The sequence below is a fragment of the Budorcas taxicolor genome, chromosome 5, assembly GCF_023091745.1.
Source record: "Budorcas taxicolor isolate Tak-1 chromosome 5, Takin1.1, whole genome shotgun sequence".
Taxonomy (NCBI): Eukaryota; Metazoa; Chordata; class Mammalia; order Artiodactyla; family Bovidae; genus Budorcas; species Budorcas taxicolor.
In genome coordinates, this window is record NC_068914.1 from 127,524,861 (window position 1) to 127,545,016 (window position 20,156).

General features: G+C 40.3%; 1 protein-coding gene across 1 annotated transcript; it reads right to left on the bottom strand.

The window, feature by feature from the left end:
- Window positions 1-253: 253 nt before the first annotated feature.
- RASSF8 (Ras association domain family member 8) lies at window positions 254-19,312 on the bottom strand. Its single transcript, XM_052640787.1, has 4 exons — window positions 19,187-19,312; window positions 4,416-5,305; window positions 1,407-1,551; window positions 254-793 (listed from the first exon to the last, which is right to left on the bottom strand). The coding sequence occupies exons 1-4, from the start codon at window positions 19,287-19,289 to the stop codon at window positions 672-674; spliced, it is 1,260 nt and encodes a 419-aa protein (XP_052496747.1). The 5' UTR covers window positions 19,290-19,312; the 3' UTR covers window positions 254-671.
- Between the last annotated feature and the right edge of the window lie 844 nt (window positions 19,313-20,156).

Below are 20,156 nucleotides of genomic sequence, written 5' to 3' on the forward strand. Positions count from 1 at the left end.
AATTTACTTCATGAAAATATTTCCATTTTTGTATGTGGTCATTCCTATGCTGGAAATACTGTAAAGGAAAGATTAAGCTTCAGATTAAAAAGAAAACCTGAATTCTCTCACCTAATTAAGCAGTGGCTAGGATGGGTTCACAATGGCAGAGCGTCCTATGACACTCGTGGAGCTGTAAATCAGCAATGCGTGGAGTCTGGCGACATGCACACGAAGTCATTATCACACGGTATGTAATGTAATTCAGTCACAGGATAAGTATTAATAAAAAATATTAAAACATCAACATTCACTCATTAATTGATTACATGGAATAAATAAACTAAGTCAGTCACATATTTCTCTTCACTCTTAAGTCACGGTTTTATTTACGTATGCACACTGTATAATACTTTCCTAATGCTCTCAAAATGCTACAAATAAAAATGAAGGCTTGGCATTACAGCTGCTGGACAAAAACGTCAACACTGTGGATGTGTGAAGACACAGTTTCTTTGTTCTTTAGCATCAGTGCACAGGGTATGGCTCCAAGTGGTATGCAACTTAGGACAGAAAAAAGATGCGGTGGCTTGTGAAACAGATCCTCTGTTCATCATTGGCACAAAATCAAAGAAGGAATCTTCACCGTCCTTGGTACCTTTACTGGATCTCTACCCTGAAGACAGGTAATGTTATACATAGATGCCTTCAGGATTAAAACCAGAGGAGATAGGATTCTGTAGAATACGCAGGTTACTGGGGAGCTGCCGAGAGGAGCCAGGCCGCTTCAGAGACCCGGACTGGAATGGTGCCTCTAAACAAGAAACAGAGAACGTCATTTGATGTTTGCACCAGTGACCTGGATATGAGAAATCAGAACTTTCCCTGTTCTCAAGAACCAAGTGATACAGAGTAATGACTGCACCCCCATAGGTTCTGGGTGAGAGGACAGGCTGAGTCTGTTTGACACTCTCAGTTGATTAAATAGTTTCCAGTCATCTGAGGAGTTCATGATCTTTTGAAAAAGGTGAGCACTGTGCCTCTCTTTCTGGGTTGTTCATATCATAAGCATAGGCAGATTTAGAACTGTCTTTTAAATACCAGCACAAATTAATAATGAAGACTTTTAGGAGAGGAAGAAGGGGCCTTAGGAACAAAGAGAAGTTACCACTCAATTTAATAGACCATGACTCACACATATTTCAGGACAAGTTTGCAAGGAAACAGTTTAAAATGAGTGATAGGATATTTACCCATCTAAGTAAATAAATAATATAAACATAATTGATTCTTCCCAGAAAAAATTTCTTTAAGTGACCCAAGAATCAGTTTTGAGTAGTAGGAGAATGTTGCAACCAAATGTAAGCAGTTTATTCAAAGTTAACAGTGAAAATCAAGGTTTTAAAAAGCGGTTTCTCAAAGCTTACCCCTTTCTGTGTCTGCATGCAAGGCCTCCACTCCAATGGGCTCCGCTGGCAGGACGGTGACTTTCGTCCCTGTCTGCTGGATAAACTGCTGGAGGTTGACTTGCCGCAGCTCTTTGGTCAACTGCTCCAATTCTTGTTCTCTGTCCTAGACGGAAGTTAAATTTTTTCTAAAATTTGAGGATTCATTATTGGCCAGCTACAGACATCCTGGTCACTGTCCACCTGCTACAGGGTTAAAGGTGGGATGCTCACTTTCACAAGAGTGCTTGTAACAAACCCGGTTTATATTGACATACTGGGCTGAGGAGGTCAAGCTCACTCTGTGGCATGGGCCAAAAAATAAGCAAATAAAAGACAACAGCTTCTTCAGTTTGTGCTTTTGAATGTCATGCCTTCCTCTGCTAGGAGTACACTATGTACCTGATGAAATAAATCTATGTCTACAGACTTTCATGAATAAAATACTGGATTCCATCTATCCCAGTGTTTACAGCAATCTTGGTAAGCTCTTCATAACTATACTTCCCCATATCTACTTCATAATAAGTGTTAGTCAATCAGTTGTATCCGACTCTTTGTGACCCCATGGTTTGTAGCCCATCAGGCTCCCCTGTCCATGGAATTCTCCAGGCAAGAATACTGGAATGGGCTGCCATTTCCTTCTCCAGGGGATCTTCCTGACCCAGGGACTGAGCCCAGGTATTGCCTGCATTGCAGGCAGACTCCTTCAACTGAGCCACCAGGGAAGCCCACTACTTCACAATATGCAGCAAAATTAACAGTCATTTGGTTCATGAGATTCGGGCTCCTTGTTTTTTTTTTAAACTGTTTTTAAGTTTTCATGAAATGCTTTACTGAGATTTATGTTAGAGCACGAGGAAGGCAAGATTTCCACTATGGGGTTTTTAAATCCTTGACAAGCAGGTCTGTGAACTGAAGAGCTCTAAAGTAAGGAGACCAAGTTTGGATGGCCAGAAAGCTCCAAAAGCAAGGAGAGGCATTCTGTTATTCAAATGGACTTTCTTCTCTTTCTCTCTTAGGGCACTGTAAGGAAAAGCAGGAGGGCCTTATCTAAGCTGGGTGAGTCTGAAGGTTCTGGTAAGGATAGGGAAGAGGAAAGAGAAAGGAGTGGTTGTTTTTTGCTACTTTGAGTGTAGGGGGTACTTGGAGATATCTGAGTAATTTGATTCTCAGATATTTTTCACAGGAAGTGGAGTTTACTAATAACAATTTTCATAAATTAGCATGTAATATCAAGGCAATATCATTACCAAATGTACCCTTAAGTGTCTAAATAAAGGGTTGACAGAGGATGAGAAGGTTGTATGGCATCACCAACTCAATGGATGTGTTTGAGCAAACTCCGGGAGATGGTGAAGGACAGGGAAGCCTGGCACGCTACAGCCCATGGGGTTGCGAAAGAGTCGAACACGACTGAGAAACTGAACAGAACAGTACAATACTGACCAGTCATAGGTTAACAACCTTCTATTACTGAGAAATTCCTGACTTTCCAAATTTTTGTGGTGGTTCTGCCTCTTATTGTAATGAGTGGCAGAGACAGGAAATCCTATCAGTTCTTCCTGAAACCTCAGCTTTCTCTGCTTGTGGAACTGTCCCTCCTCTAAAGCATCTCTTCTCAAACTCCAATGTGCACAGGCGCTATTTGGAGATGCTGTTACTACACACAGTCTGAATTTCTAACCATTGTGCCCTGAAGCCTCATGGTTCACTCTCTGATCCACAGAGCTTCTAAACCAGCACTGCCCAATACATGAGCCCCTGAACAGATGTGCTACTAGAGCACTTGAAAAGAGGCCAAATATGACTAAAACAGAAATTTAACTTTATTTAATATTTTTAAACAGCTTCATTGAGTATTATTTAACTTCAGTTTAAACGTAAGTAGCCAGGGACTTCCCTGGCGCTGCAGTGGTTAAGTGTGATTTCTGTCCCTGGTATGCCTCCTGACTGAAACACTAAAAATAAACAAATAAATAACTAAAACAGAAGCAATACTGTAACAAACTCAAAAAGGACTTTAAAAATGGTCCATATACCCGCCCCCCAAATCTTTTAAAAAATGTGAAGTAAACATTTGATAATCAATTGTGTCTCCTCATTTCAGCTGTTAGATACCTCTTTGCAACTCCCGTAATATTTACTACCACATTGTCTTTCCAAGAATAGGCATCCAAGAAATATAAGCTGAGTGATCATGGTCTGAGTATGAAATATAAATGTTCCTGTATGCGGTTTAGAGATGGGAAAAAGTCAGGGAGGAACCTGCCCCTCTGGAGAGAAGAGAAGACGTGGTTAGCAACAAAGGAGAGGCGATTAGACACGCAGACAGCTAGCCACACAGCCTTTGTGAACCACTTCTCGGTGATCAGCTTTGGTTACCCTACCGTTAAAAGGAGGAGGTCAGATTCATGACCTCATCATTAGTGTCCACACCTGCTTGGAGGTTCTCATCTCCTGTCTCCAATTACCTAGTGTTGCTGCTGCTGCTGCTAAGTTGCTTCAGTCATGTCCGACTCTGTGCGACCCCATAGACGGCAGCCCATCAGGCTCCGCCGTCCCTGGGATTCTCCAGGCAAGAACACTGGAGTAGGTTGCCATTTCCTTTCCAACGCATGAAAGTGAAAAGTGAAAGTGAAGTCGCTCAGTCGCGACCCCATGGACTGCAGCCCACCAGGCTCCTCCATCCATGGGATTTTCCAGGCAAGAGTACTGGAGTGGGGTGCCATTGCCTTCTCCTCCTAGTGCTGCTATTACCCCAGTTAAGAAAGCTGCTTTCATGGAAAAGGACCTGTGGCTCCAGCTCTCATCTTTGGTTTAGTCTCCTATTTAGCACTGTCATAAGTCACAGAAATTCTAAGGAACTTATAAACCAAGGTAGGTTTCTAACTCTAAATGTAAGGGAAAATGAATAATCATTAAAGAAGATGCCGAAAGATATTCTTTTAAACAGATTAAAAAAAATTCTTTTTATAAAAAGGTTCTTACCTGTAATCGTTTGGTGGCTTGGCCAAGAGATCTTTCCACAGCTTTAATACCATTTTCCAGCCTTAGACTCTGCTGGCCTTGAATGTCAATTTCCCCTCTGACCTTACCGATCTTGCCTTTAACCTCTTCTTCATTTACTTGTGCCTCTTGGACTTCCCGTTGCAATTTTTCTGCTTCAAGACCACTTTCCATAGTCTGAATCTGAGCCAAATAGTCCTTTAACTTGCTTTCACATTCTGTTATTTTCTGTCTTATTTCTTGAAGTTGATCTTTCAGCTGTTTTTCATTTTCCTGTTCAATCTGTAATTCATTTTCCCAAAACTCTTCCTCTTCAATTTCTACATCATTTCTTTTGATCTTTTGCTCCAGGCGGACAATTTCCTCTTCAAGGTTAGAATTATATTTTTGCTCCCAAAATCGTATTTCTATTTCATTTGATTCTAGCTCTTTCTCAATGGATTGGAGCTTCTCGGTCTGCAAACGGATTAGCTTCTTCAATTCATCTGCTGTTGTTTTGCAGTTATTCAGCACCTTTTGCTTAAATTCAGTTTCTTTACCTTTTCCAAAAATGTCCATTAATCCTTTGGCACCTCCTGTAAATGTTAATGATTTCCTTTTAGGTTCTCTCCTTTTGATTGTTTTGTCAATCTGAGGCCTCAGTTTAGCTAAGGGGGGCAAACTCTGCCTGTACAAAGTTCTTTCAGGAATTCGAGCCACACTATCCGATGTGGGTCGCTCACTGAGAGATGGCCCTGTGCGACGTAAGATCAGCTGTACATCACTAGCATACTGCCCCCACTTGTTTAAAGATATGATAGGATTTTCATGAGGTGCTAAGTGCCTTTCAGTATCTCTCCATTTTTCTATAAGCGTGTACCTTCCAGTTCGACCTAGATAAAAAAGACAAAAATAAATTTTCAAGATGGGATATGTAATAGCTAAAATAATGCCTCCAAACAGAGGACCTATTGGATAATTGTGTCTTCTCAATAAGCATCACATTCCAGTCTATGATGCCTTTAAAACTTCACTCGAAGACACTGAACTCCTTAAGATATGTAACACATAAAATATGGGATGTGAATTGCATATACCCTTCAGACTTGCTTTAGAAAATCATCTTTATACTTTAAACCTCAATGAGAATCTTAACCTATCTTCCCGTCTGACTGCCCAGACCTTGTTTGGGGCGAGACCTCCTGCTTAAACTAAGAAGATCACTAGAGAGTCCTGCTGGAAGCCAGGACCTGGTTCTAGGAACCAGGAAGAACTTCAGAACTCGAGCAAATGCCTACTTGGTGAATCCCGCTGATTTCCCTGCACATCAGGACTTGGGAAGCTTGGGGCCCCTGTTTCTCCTCCTGAAGGGAGACATGGAGCCAATGGAGGGCCTGCTACCCAGCCAACAGGCACAGGACAGGCCTTTCCTCTGCCCTCACCTTCCTGTATACCTGCGGCAAATAAAAAAAATCACTGCAATGAAAACAACCCTTCAAAACAATTTCATATAAAAAGCGGGACCTGAAGAGAAATCCTGTTCACTTTTGATAAATAATAACTTCAAAGAGTCTTTAAAAAAAATTAACAAGGCAAAAATTATACCATTAAAGAACAAAAATAGAATAAAATTATATTTATATTAAAATATACTGAATATAACAGTAATTATGGAAGATAAAGATTCAGAAGACTTTATGTCACTAGTTTGAATACACTTCCTAAATATTTCCATTTAAGACGTGTGGGTCAGATGGATATTAATTTGTGAACAATGTCTATTAGACATCTGAAACTAATGTTATGTATCAATGAAAGTGAAAGTCGCACAGTCGTGTCTGACTCTTTACGACCCCATGGACTGTAGCCTGCCAGGCTCCTCTGTCCATGGAATTCTCCAGGCCAGACTACTGGAGTGGGTAGCCATTCCCTTCTCCAGGGGTATCCTCCCAACCCAGGGATCAAACCCAGGTCTCCCCGAGCCACCAGGGAAGCCCCTATATATCAATGATATCTCAATTTTAAAAAGTATCCATTAATAGTTAATATTATTACCAAAAAACCTCCCCCTGCCATCTAGCGATTATAATACTGGCATATACAGCTACAGATTTATTTTCTGTCTTCTTTTTTAATTTCATGAACTTCTGGACCAGTAGCAGTATTTCCTCAACTACTGGTCCAATAAATGGAAATCTGGATATGTATATATGAACACTCACATATGCAATTCAAAAGCTGAAAAATGACATCGCTCTAAGTATATGTGTATGATCTTTAAGGAAACCCGAATTTTGGATGCAGCTGAAAACTTGGAAGATTTGAAAGCAAACAGACTGGAGTTTTAATTTTGGGTAAATTACTGAATGGATGAGCAGCATTCCTTCACTTCTACAATGGGGAGGGCAGTAGCACCTCACAGGTTCTGACAGTCAGTGTGTTAGTCACTCAGTTGTGTCCAGCTCTTTGTGACCCCATGGACTGTAGCCCGCCAGGTTCCTCTATCCATGGGGTTTTTCAGGCAAGAATACCAGAGCAGGTTGCATTTCCTACTCCAGGGGACCTTCACAACTCAGGGATCGAACCCACATCTCTTGTGCCTCCTGCATGGGCAGGCGGATTCTTTATCACTAGCACCATTAGTTGTTACTATTATCAAAATACCTGGGCAAACAAGGAGACTGAAATGTCTTTGCAACCTGGATTTGGCTTTCTGGAATAAAAATGTTCTTAAGATTTTCAGGTTAAAAATGACTGTAATTACCCGCAGAAAAACCACATGACCAATCTTCAAGGTTAAACCTGTTCCACATGTATACTCTGCTTCAAAGATCACAGCACTTTGTGTTGCTGGCTCTGGTGTCTGTCAGCGACTTTTAGGATCTCTCTCCTGCCACCTGGACCCCATGTCCTCACCAGTTTATATGAAGGGTTAGACAAGACCAGTAGAATGTTCTCTAATCCTACCAGGCCATGAAGTGTCTTTAAAAAGAAAACTGAATAATTATACTGTATGAACAAAATAAAAATTCTTAAGGCCTGTAACTGAGTCATAATTATATATAAAGCTGATTCTTCCAATGCTTAATGGTACTGCTACTCCATGAGAATGCCTTGGTAGATTATTTAATATTGCTTTTACTGCCAGCTTTTCCTTTCTGTTAAATAATGCATATTTAGTGCAATTAGGCAAAAAAAAAACATCCAGCAACATAAAAAAGCTTCTTAAGAGGTAAATGAATACTTTGATTTTATTATAGAAATTGGGTTTTAGATAGTTTATGTAAGAGTTAAATCCTATAATCATTGTTTTTAATACCTATACTTGGCAAGGTCTTACAGAATCTGAATACTTCATTTAGACAGATTCCAATTCTTCCTGCAGAACTCCTTTTAGTGCAGTTTATTAAATGGATACATTTAGTTTTACCTTGTATACTATCTCAATGTAGCCTAAGACAAACAAAAAGGAATATCTATCTATCTGTGGCATTTGTAGTTTAAAGCTTTTGGCTACCTGGGTCTGAATGCTATAATCTGTAATGATAAATACTGGCTACACTTTAGAAGAGTTGAAGCAATTGAGTATAATCCTAAGAATCATTAACTTCATATAATGAGGAAAATCACAAAGAGATTTTAATTTTAGTGCATTAGGGGAATCTCACTGTATGAGTGACATCATTAAAAGGAGGTAACAGATGACTTTCACCTAATTTAAAGCGGAATACAAGACTATGAAGTAATATGAAGTTTTAGAAATATATACCCAAATATATACTCAAATATTCAAATATGAGTCATCCAGAAGCATTATGCCCTTATTTCAACAATTTAAAAAGAGTGGCAACTATTGTTTTAGAAACAATTTTAAGAAATTTCTTAGAGACAAAAAGTAAAATCATCATTTAAAAGTGTCACATCTTGTTATTTATTCAACAAATATACACTGAACATACATTTATCAGAAATAGTGTCAGGCCATGAGAATATATTCAATTAAACACCCTGATTATAAATGCTCTGCAGAAACTTTAGTTTTAACTGACATATGATTTTTTTCTCCAGTATCAAATTCTCCTTACTCCAAAGATGAATAATGTATGTTCTTGAAAAGAACATGACAGAGACCTAGTACTGATTTCTTACGAATTTAATGCTAATATATCCTCCTGTTTCTGGACATATTATTCAGTTAACATTGGACTTATTCTATATCTGTAGTGAAAAATCTATGCTGTCAGACTCAGTTTTTCTGACAATACTTTGCCCCTTGAGTTATAAACATTTTGAAATTAGTTAGTGAACCTAATTAATTCATTCCGTAACGGTTTAGAATTCTTACAATAAACATTGCTCTGTAACAGAACTTACATTGTATCATATAAACACACACACACCGACACACACACACAGACACAGACACACACACACACACAGACACAGACAGACAGACAGACAGAGACACACACACACACACACACACACACACACACACACACACACATGGTCTCTTCCCTGGTGGCTCAGGTGGTACAGGATCTGCCTGCAATGCAGGAAACCTGGGTTCAATCCCTGGGTTGGGAAGATCCTCTGGAGAAGGGAATGGCACTCCCATGGGATTTCCCAGGCAAGAAAACTGGAGTGGGTTGCTTCTCAGAAGGATCTTCCTGACCCAGGAATCAAACCTGAGTCTCCTGCACTGGAAGGCAGATCATATACATATCTATACATATTATATATATATATATATATATATATATAAATTTCCTGGTGATATGCAAGTATTCTGCAAATTTGCCAGTCATTTTCTATAGGTCCTGCATGCGCTATTAAGACGACTTCCCATAGAGTACTCTTATGATGACAGTGACACAGTGCAGCCTGTCAGCTAGCTGTGCACTCAGCACATTCTTAAACCATTCGCAGTATGTTTTCCCAGTGTGTTGACGACGAGACTATCACACAATCACAGAATTACAGCATATTAACTTAGGACTTACTTAGGGTTTTATTACTAATTTACTACCATTAAAAATAATGAACATTTACTGATTTCATCATGATTAACATTGAGTATGTCCCCTATATGCTAGGCTTTGTGCTGGTTACTTTACATAAATAGTATTAACCAAAATAACAGCTAACACATCAATATAAACCACTAAGTTTTGGGGGGTTGTTTATTAATGCAGCATAATCTTACCCATCCTGACTGATGCATGTTGTGAATTACATGTGTTCACATTTGTTCATATCTTTTAGGGATGTGGAATATATAGAAGATACTTAGAATTATGGCTGATACACTATACTACTGCTATAAATATAAAAATTGTAAAAGATGATCTTGGTTATAAAAAAGTCGTACATTTTACTACTAAGGATTTTTAGTTTTCACTTCAATGTAATTCAGTCGGTAACTATATTTTCTAACAGTTGTCCACTGGGATTATAGAGGATATAAATAACGCAGTGTAACAGTAGTTAACAGCGGGGTTCTTGGACCAGACTTCTGGTTTGAATCCCAGGATGCTCCTTACCAGCTACAGGAGCTTGGGCAAGTCATTTAGCATCTCTGCGCCTTGCTCCATCACCTCCAAAACAGGGGTCATAACAGGGCTCTTCTCATAAGACTGTTCTGAGGATTAAATGATGTGTAAAATTTAATTCCCAATTCAGTAGTGAAAAGTGAGGCTTTAACTATGAAGCTTTATGGAGAGTGAAGTCTTTTTTTTTTAAAGCTCATCTGTAGGAACATAGAAAGCATTGCTTGTAATGTTTACTTCTAGGAAGCAAGGTCATGAGCGATTCTTTTACCTTGCCTGTGTTTTGCTAAACTTCAAAACAGTCTACAATAGATAGTGCCACTTTGTAAGCAGATACAAAATTAACCAATTCATAATTTTCTAAAATTGATCACTTGTATATGAAATTAAGAGTTAAATGTGATGATACATTATTTTCTTTTATCTTCTAAAGTAGCATATAATCTTACAGATGAATAGGACATTAGGTGGTCACCACGTTCAGTCTGTACTGTACAGTTCAGCCTGCACCAATTTCAACCAAGTTCACAGAAACTTTAAAACATTCATTCATTTATTCACAAGTATGTGTGAGTGTCTGCTACATGCTAGACATGGTTTTAAGCTATGGCAATAAGGAATAAGCAAACAGTGGCAGGCAATACACAGCACATGGATGAATGAATGTAGGTCTACTGTCCGTTATCCATCAGCTTTAAGGTCAGATATGCTAAAAATTAAGAATTTTTTGGATGACAGAAAGGTAGCAGGGTGCTATCCTGCAAGTCCACAGTCAAATATATTGAAAATTCTAAAATATATCAATTTCATGCCAAATTGAATAAATATAGATTAAAAACAGCCTCAGCTTCATATCAAATCATCAGTTTTTACTCCCAAATGAGTTCAAGGTATACAGGTATGGCTAACAAACTATGATTAAACTTTAGGGTTTCAGAATTTTTTAGGTTTCAAAAATGTGGATAATGGACTGTGGCCTATAGGTAATGTATCGGGGTACAATAGAGAAAAATAGAGTATGGCAGATGGGGAGTATGCGCATGCGTGTGGATATGTATGCGCAGGTATGCATGGATGGACAATCAGGGAGGGGCTCTGGGATAAGACGGCATTACAGAGACCTACTTAAAAGCTTTTGCACAGCAAATGAAACAGAAACAAAATGAAAAGCAATCCAGAGATTGGAGGAATATATTTGCACATGATGTGACCAAGAAGGGATTAATTTCCAAAATTTACAAACAGCTCATGATGCTTAACAGCATCAAAACAAACTACCCAGTCAACAAGCAGGCAGAAGATCTAAACAGACATTTCTCCAATGAACATGTACAACAGGTACATGAAAGATGTTTCATATGGCTAATGATTAGAGAAATGCAAATCAAAACTACAAGGAGATATCATTTCACACCAGTCAGAATAACTATCACCAAAAAATCCACAAACAATGAATGATGGAGAGGGTACGGAAAGAAGGAAACCCTCCCACCCTGTTGGTGGGTATGTAAATTGGTACTGACACTATGGAGAACAGTATGGAGGTTCCTTAAAAAACCAAACATAGAGCTACCATATGACCTTGCAATCCCACTCCTGGGCATATATCTGGAGAAAAACATGGTCTAAAAGGATACATGCACCCCAGTGTTCACTGCAGCACTGTTTACATTAGCCAAGACAAGGAAGCAACCTAAATGTCCACTGACAGAGGAATGGATAAGGAAGATGTGGTACGTATATATAATGGAATATTACTCAGCCATTAAAATGAAATAATGTCACTTGCAGCAACATGGATATACTAGGGATTGTCATACTGAAAGAAGTAAGTCAGAGAAGGAGAAATATCCTATGACAACCCTTATATGTGGAATTTAAAAAGAAATTGTACACAATGTTACATTTAAAATGAATAACCAACAAGAACCTACTTACTGTATAGCATAGGGAACTCTGCTCAATGTTATTTCGCAGCCTGGATGGGAGGGGAGCTTGGGGGAGAATGGATACATGTATATGTTTGGCTGAGTCCCTTTGCTATTCACCTGAAACTATCACAACATTGTTAGTCAGCTGTGAAAGTGAAAGTTGCTCAGTTGTGTCCGACTCTTTGCAATCCCATGGACTATACAGTTCATGGAATTCTCCAGGCCAGAATACTGGAGTGGGTAGCCTTTTCCTCTTCTAGAGGATCTTCCCAACCCAGGGATCGAACTGGAGTCTCCTGCATTGCAGGCGGATTCTTTACCAACTGAGCTATATTCCAATACAAAATAAAAAGTTAAAAGAAAAAGACCCAGTGCTAGCCAAAAATAAATAAGTAAATAAAATTATTAAAAAATATTTTTAAAAAGATGGCATTTAAGCAGTGAGCGAAGGAAGTGAATTTGGAAGATATCTGGGTGCACAGTATTCTCAGCAGAGAGAAGAACAGATACAAAGACTAAGGCAGAAATGTCTCTGATATGTTTAAGAGGAAAGCAATCAACAGTGAGTGAGACTGTGGGTAAAGCAGGGATTCATCTAGGGTGCTGAAGACCAGTGCATAGACTTTAAAATTTTCTGAGTGAGTCTGGTTACTATTAAGGGGTTTTGAGCAGAACACTGATGATAATGTGCATTTCTAAGTATTACTTTAAAATCTGTTGAGAATAGGCTGGAGGGGATCAGAATGATACAGGGAAATGGGCTGGAAGGCCACCACAAAAATCTCAGTGAGTCATGATGGAGGCTTATATCAAGTGTTAGTGGCTATGGGGAGGGCAACACGATTCTGAATATACACTGAAGGTAGTGTGGGCAGCACTTGTTGATGGATTAGCTGTACGGTACTAGGGCAGGAAAATAATCAAAGATAATTCAAAGATTTTAGATCTAAGCAATTAACAGCAAGTGTTGCTGCTGCTGCTGCTGCTAAGTTGCTTCAGTCGTGCCCGACTCTGTGCGACCCCATAGACGGCAGACCACCAGGCTCCCCCGTCCCTGGGATTCTCCAGGCAAGAACACTGGAGTGGGTTTGCCATTTCCTTCTCCAATGCATGAAAGTGAAAAGTGAAAGTGAAGTTGCTCAGCCACGTCCGACTCTTAGCGACTCCCTGGACTGCAGCCTACCAGGCTCCTCCATCCATGGGATTTTCCAGGCAAGAGTACTGGAGTGGGGTGCTAGTGCCTTCTCCAAAAGCAAGTGTTACTCGTCTGCAATTCTGGGCTTAGCCCCTTGTCTCTGAGGTGCAGGTGGGGTCATTTTGACCTCAGCAATATGTGAACTGTGAACTACCATTTGTTCAAGCTGGTTTCAGAAAAGGCAGAGGAACAAGAGATCAAATTGCCAACATTTGCTGGATCATTGAAAAAGCAAGAGAGTTCCAGAAAAACATCTATTTCTGCTTTATTGACTATGCCAAAGCCTTTGACTGTGTGGATCACAACAAACTGTGGAAAGTTCTGAAAGAGATGGGAATACCAGACCACCTGACCTGCCTCTTGAGAAACCTGTATGCAGGTCAGGAAGCAACAGTTAGAACTGGACATGGAACAACAGACTGGTTCCAAATAGGAAAAGGAGAACATCAAGGCTATATATTGTCACCCTGCTTATTTAACTTCTATGCAGAGTACATCATGAAAAATGTTGGGCTGGAAGAAGCACAAGCTGGAATCAAGATTGCCAGGAGAAATATCAATCACCTCAGATATGCAGATGACACCACCCTTATGGCAGAAAGTGAAGAGGAACTAAAAAGCCTCTTGATGAAAGTGAAAGAAGAGAGTGAAAAAGTTGGCTTAAAGCTCAACATTCAGAAAACTAAGATTACAGCATCTGGTCCCATCACTTCATGGGAAATAGATGGGGAAACAGTGGAAACAGTGTCAGACTTTATTTTGGGGATCTCCAAAATCACTGCAGATGGTGACTGCAGCCATGAAATTAAAAGACGCTTACTTCTTGGAAGGAAAGTTATGACCAACCTAGATAGCATATTAAAAAGCAGAGACATTACTTTGTCAAAAAAGGTCCGTCTAGTCAAGACTATGGTTTTTCCAGCAGTCATGTATGGATGTGAGAGTTGGACTATAAAGAAAGCTGAGTGCAGAAGAATTGATGCTTTTGAACTGTGGTGTTGGAGAAGACTCTTGTGAGTCCCTTGGACTGCAAGGAGATCCAAACAGTCCATCCTAAAGGAGATCAGTCCTCGGTGTTCACTGGAAGGACTGATGTTGAAGCTGAAACTCCAGTACTTTGGCCACCTGATGCAAAGAGCTGACTCATTTGAAAAGACCCTGATGTTGGGAAAGAGGAGGAGGAGAAGGGGACGACAGAGGATGAGATGGATGGCATCACCAACTCAATGGACATGGGTTTGGGTAGGCTCCGGGAGTTGGTGATGGACAGGTGGTCGCAGAGTCGGACACGAATGAGCGACTGAACTGAATTGAGGAGGCCCTTGGGCTCCTCTGGCCCCACCACAGTGAAGGCAGGACCTGCAAGGTGGGGAAAGAAGTGGAGGTCGTGAGGCAGGTCTGTGAGAGCTGTCCAGGGTTCTGCAGAGAGCCCCTTGCTGGCCTTTGGGGCTAGGCCTGCAGTCTGAGGTGGGATGGGATGCAGGAGGGCCTGCTTGCTGATGCACATTTTATCTTTACTTCTTCCTGTTTTTCTTTCTTCCCCTTGCTCCTCCTTTAGCTCCTCCTTTAATATTATAATTAAAAATTTTTATTTGAAATAAAAAAAAGCAAGCATCCTCATTTGTGGAGATGAGAAGGAAGAAATCTGAGGATGGGCAATAGATGGGACACAAAGCTTGGGTTTTGACATTTTTAGTCTAGATAGCAATTAGTCATATTACTACAATAGCTAGTAGCCATTAGCCACATTTAAACTTTAATTAAATATTCAATTCCTCAGTTACACTAGCCACACTTCAAGGAGATAATAGCTACATGTGGCTCAAGGCTACCGCACTGGACCTGCAGGCACAGAACATCACTATCCTTGCAGAAAGGTCTATGGGGCACCACTGTTCTAGAAACTGTTTTATCGAGCAGCTGCTTCAGGAAAAGCAATGGTATAAGAAAAACAAGCAGGACCTCCACACTTTGCAGGAACTTTCAGAGAAGAGAAAGAAATATTAACAAATAGTAAAACTAGAGTTCAGTATAAAATGTGTTTGTGTGAGAACTGATTCTGTTGGGGCAAACTCTAAGAAACGTGGCTTCTTAGAACAGTCCATGCCACCTTGGGCCCCCAGCTCCAATCAATTTGTTTCTATTAAAAATGCTAGCTCTGGCCCTTAAGAGCTTCCCCTGTGGCTCAGCTGGTAAAGAATCTGCCTGCAATGCGCGAGACCTGGGTTCAATCCCTGGGTTGGGAAGATCCCCTGGAGAAGGGAAAGGCTACCCACTCCAGTATTCTGGCCTGGAGAATCCCATGGACTGTATAGGCCATGGGGTCGCAAAGAATCAGACATGGCTGAGCGACTTGCACTTTCACTGGCCCCAAATGAAAAAGATATGAGGACAAGAAGTGGGAACAGAGAAACACTCTGAATCTTCAGTACTTTCACTGGCACCAGGCAACAAAGCGATATGAATCAGGAAACCTTTCCCTTAGTCTCCTTGATTTCTTCCTCTTCTCTTCCTCTCTAATCTTCTGTAAGCTGTACTTTAAGTTCTAAGCTACTTGAGGGCAGAAGTATCTTCTTTTCATATTTTTTGTTTGTGATTTTACCAAGGCAAATGTATTTTCTCCACTATAACTTGAGACAGATGAGTTGTCAAAGGTTTTCTGTTTCATGTACAGTTTTGAGAAGCAGTTCAAACTCTGAAATAATGGCATTTCTGGGATGGTATATGGGAAAACCAAGGTTGAATATTTATGCCTGGGAATGTTTCAGAAAGCCCAGGGTGTACAGTGACCAACACAGTGCACCCCTGCTGGGCAGTTTAATCACTTCACGCCAATTAAGTGTGTCGTCGTGGTTTCACTTTTAGTTACTGTCTTATAATTATAACCTGTCAAGTGGTCAAATATCAGAGCAGAAAGGATTTTCAGCTATACTAGAAGATAACACGTAAAATCTTTTATCAAGGGACTTCTCTGGTGGTCCAGTGGTTGGGAGTTTGCCTTCCAATGCAGGGGCCATGGGTTCAACCCCTGGTCGGGGAACTAGAGGCCCACGTGCTGCAGGGCAACTAAGCCCATGCATTCCAACTACTGAAGCCCCGCGCTTGGAGCCTGCGTGCTGCAAAGAAAGATCCTGCCTGCAGCAACCAAGAACCAATGCAGCCAAATAAATATTAAAAAAAACTCTTTTATCAAATTATGGTTTGTCTTAAGCTCTTTTCTAACTTAATTTGATTGATCACTATTAACAACATTGCATCAGAAACTGTTAGCTGTTACATATATTTGCAGATTGCCAAATTGTGTACATGTTTTTATATCCTGATGGTTTCCTGAAAGCAATTTTAGCTATCCAGAAAAACTCAATAATCCCTAATCATATGTATAGTGCCCCTGCCACTGCTAAGTCACGTCAGTCGTGTCCAACTCTGTGCGACCCAGGCTCCCCAGCAGGCTCCCCTGTCCCTGGAATTCTCCAGGCAAGAACATCGGAGTGGGTTGCCATGTCCTTCTCCAATTCATTAAAGTAAAAAGTGAAAGTGAAGTCACTCAGTCGTGTCCGATCCTCAGCGACCCCATGGACTGCAGCCTACCAGGCTCCTCTGACCGTGGGATTTTCCAGGCAAGGGTACTGGAGTGGGGTGCCATTGCCTTCTCCAATAGTGCCCCTATATGAGGCAAATAAGTGGACTTAAACCTAAGAGGCTATTCTGCAGGTTGCTTCATTATAAATTTTTTAGAAACATCTGCAGTTTTGCTCGGTCCATATGCTGCTATTAGTGTAACTAAACTTTTACTATGTGAAGCCACAGAGATTTCTCCAGGTGTTTGTTAGAGCAGAAATTTCCCTAAATAATAAGTCCTCTATTATTTCTTATAGTAGAAATAAGGTCAAAATACAGTAACATCTTCATCTAATGTTTAGACTCGGAGTATCAATAACTCTCATGACAAGGGAGATAAATATCTACGTGTGTATCAGAAGCATACTGAACACGAGGCTGAGAAAATCTCATGGTACAACAGAAGCGGGGATCAACAGTTGAATCATCTCTCAGGTGAATTCTAAATTCAATGAAGTATTTATGAATCAGAAAAAGAGTTGCTTAGCCAGGTATGGAAAAATGTCATAAAGTCTGTTGTATTCAAGTTGTCAACTTTTCAAAATAGCTCTGGACTGAGTTACTGAGAAAGCAAAATTGGGGGATAGGTTCAGTTAAAGCTTCTTTTTAGCTTGTCCACAAACAAGTATCCTTTTCAGTCCAAATGGATAAGCACACACCTGGTACACCTGGACAGCTTCCCCTTGAAATTCTGTGTAGAGAACATGGTTACCAATTGAACAAACGCAGCTTACTGTAGTCTCCAACTGCTCTGACTTTTCTGAAAACTGCTGCCGCTGCTGCTAAGTCACGTCAGTCGTGTCCGACTCTGTGCGACCCCACAGACAGCAGCCCACCAGGCTCCTGTCTCTGGGATTCTCCAGGCAAGAATACTGGAGTGGGTAGCCATTTCCCTCTCCAGTGCATGAAAGTGAAAAGTGAAAGTGAAGTCGCTCAGTCATGTCTGACTCTTTGCGACCACACGGATTGTAGCTACTAGGCTCCTCCGTCCATGGGACTTCCCAAGCAAGAGTACTGGAGTGGGCTGCCATTGCCTTCTCCATCTTGTTTTTTAACCACTGTCCATGGCTTGATTCTCAAATATAACGAAACTTAGATTTGATACTTGCTAATTCTAGTTTTCACTAAGAAAGATAATAAACCAACAATACTAAACATTTACTCCAAATAAATTATGTGAGGCTTTTAAAGGGGGCGAGGACTAAGTTGCAAAGAATATGAGATAAAATTAAATGCCTTAATTTCCTCCTCTCTATTAACTGAATTTATGTCTACAAACATAACAGTAGTGCCAAATGTAAAAAAATTTCATGGGATGTGAAAGCCTAGCACTCTCAGCATTGTTTTAATATATGAGTGTGCTATACAGTGCTTCAGGAAAAATCGAAAGGCGTCAGCATTAAAGGAAAGCCTCTGTCTTTGCACAGGGACACTGACAACTTCGAACAGTGCACCTGCCACAAAGCTGGGCGACAGTCACCTCTACCAGATGCAAAGGCGCCACAGTAACAGTGACTTGTCTTCAGCCTGAGCTAGCTCGACATGCTTCCAATAAAATCCAGCATGACACCGAGCACAGCGCACAGTGCAGGGGTTGGGGCACCAACTCTTCACGCAGTTGAAAATCTGCAAGTAACTTACAGTCAGCTGGCCCCCTCTATCTGCAGATCCTCCACATCCATGCATTCAACTAACCTTGAACTGTGTAGTAGAGCAGGATTTACTACTGGGGAGAAAACCACATGTAAGTGGACCTCACAGTTAAAACCTGTGCTGTTCAGGGGTCAACTCTAAGTGATGGATTTAAGATCCAAATACAAACTTTAGCCCACATCACTGGCTTTACTGGTACAGGTGTTTATGTGCTCATCATGTTCCAAAAGGAATTACAGCAACTAAAATATATGCATAAAATATGATAAAGATGAATTGAGAATAAGTAAGAAGAAAAGTTGCAGCATGGTAAGTGGGTAAGACGGAGCCAGCAAGCGTGGATTTGACAACTTCACCTTCACTGTGTAAAATCTGAAAAGTGCATGTTATCATCCTGTACTTTTTACAGGAAGAAACATGTCATTTAATTTGTTGTTAATTTTCTTTTCTAAAAGTATTCAGAATAATAAGTAAATTGGATTTTCCCTAATGAAGGGTCTGGGAACTTGAAATCCATGTTTTGGCTCAGGAAAACATTTTCAGTTCCAGAAATTGTTGTTTAGGATAAACATCAGGAGAAGAAAAGACAGTGCAGACTCTAGACTCAAGATGAGTGAAATCCAGGAGAGGCAAAGAAAAGTGTCTTCACAGACTGACCTAAGCGGGCCGTGGGGGACAGCAGTCAGTAAAAGCGCGCTTGAGAGGTGCATCATGGAACCAAATGAACAAAACCCACACGACTCCTATACTTGAAACAAACAAACGAACAAAAGCAGAGAGCATAGGCATAACTGTCTGTCTCAGACACCCCGAGAGTTCACTTACCTATTGCTTGAGCTAAGGCTATGACAACCTCCTGGCAAGTTGTGACCTCGGTGACCCCACAAACAATCCTCTGAACTCCGTCCACCCATACTTTGAGCTCCATGGTGCCCCAGCCAGTCACCCGAGGGACCTAAGACTGGGCGTCAAGGTGTCAGGTCATGTCTCTGGCCACGAAAGCGTGGAAAAGGAGAGACTGTGTAGTCAGCTAAAAAGAGGAAAAAACACTGTTAAGAAAACAAATCTTAACTTTTCTTCTAATAAGTAAATGTTACCAAAACAAATTTTAATACAGCATAGTCCTACCACCATTAATGACCATGGGCTTACTGATTCACAGAGCTGAACTGCACTGAGCAGTACAGACACACCCATGGCCACCTTTCATGACATCTCATGGTACCACCATCTTCCCGATTAGAGTATTACTCATAACATCACTCTCCACTGACTATAAGAAGTCATATTTACTTGCCTGAGCCCTTTCACTCAACTTGCAAACTATTAATTAAAAAAAAGTTTCATTAGGATAACTTCTGAGGGTAAAAAAAAGAAAAACGTTTTTTTCTGGTCATTTTAGAAATCATAAATAATTGAACCAGCTTCTGCAGCCTTGCCAACATTTGTAAAGATATCTTCCTGAGGTTATGTAATCCTTCTTTGACTGAACCTTCCCATGTATGAGCTACTTGTCCTCTTCCTATTTATTTAACAAGGAGTTAGAAACAGAAAATTTTACATTCTCACATGGTCAAATCAAATGCCTTGATTTATTCTATTGATTACAAGTTATTACTACCCTACTAAAAATCAATCACATGCAATTCTTTTTCCTGTGTGTTTTTAAAAACTCAACTGTTCCTGTGTTTAATAAAAATCCTTAGTCAGTCTACAATTTGTTTGCCCACTGTCATCTTCCTATTTCTTTGCTGTTTTTAAAAAAGAATGTTAAAGTTTATGACATGTAATAAAG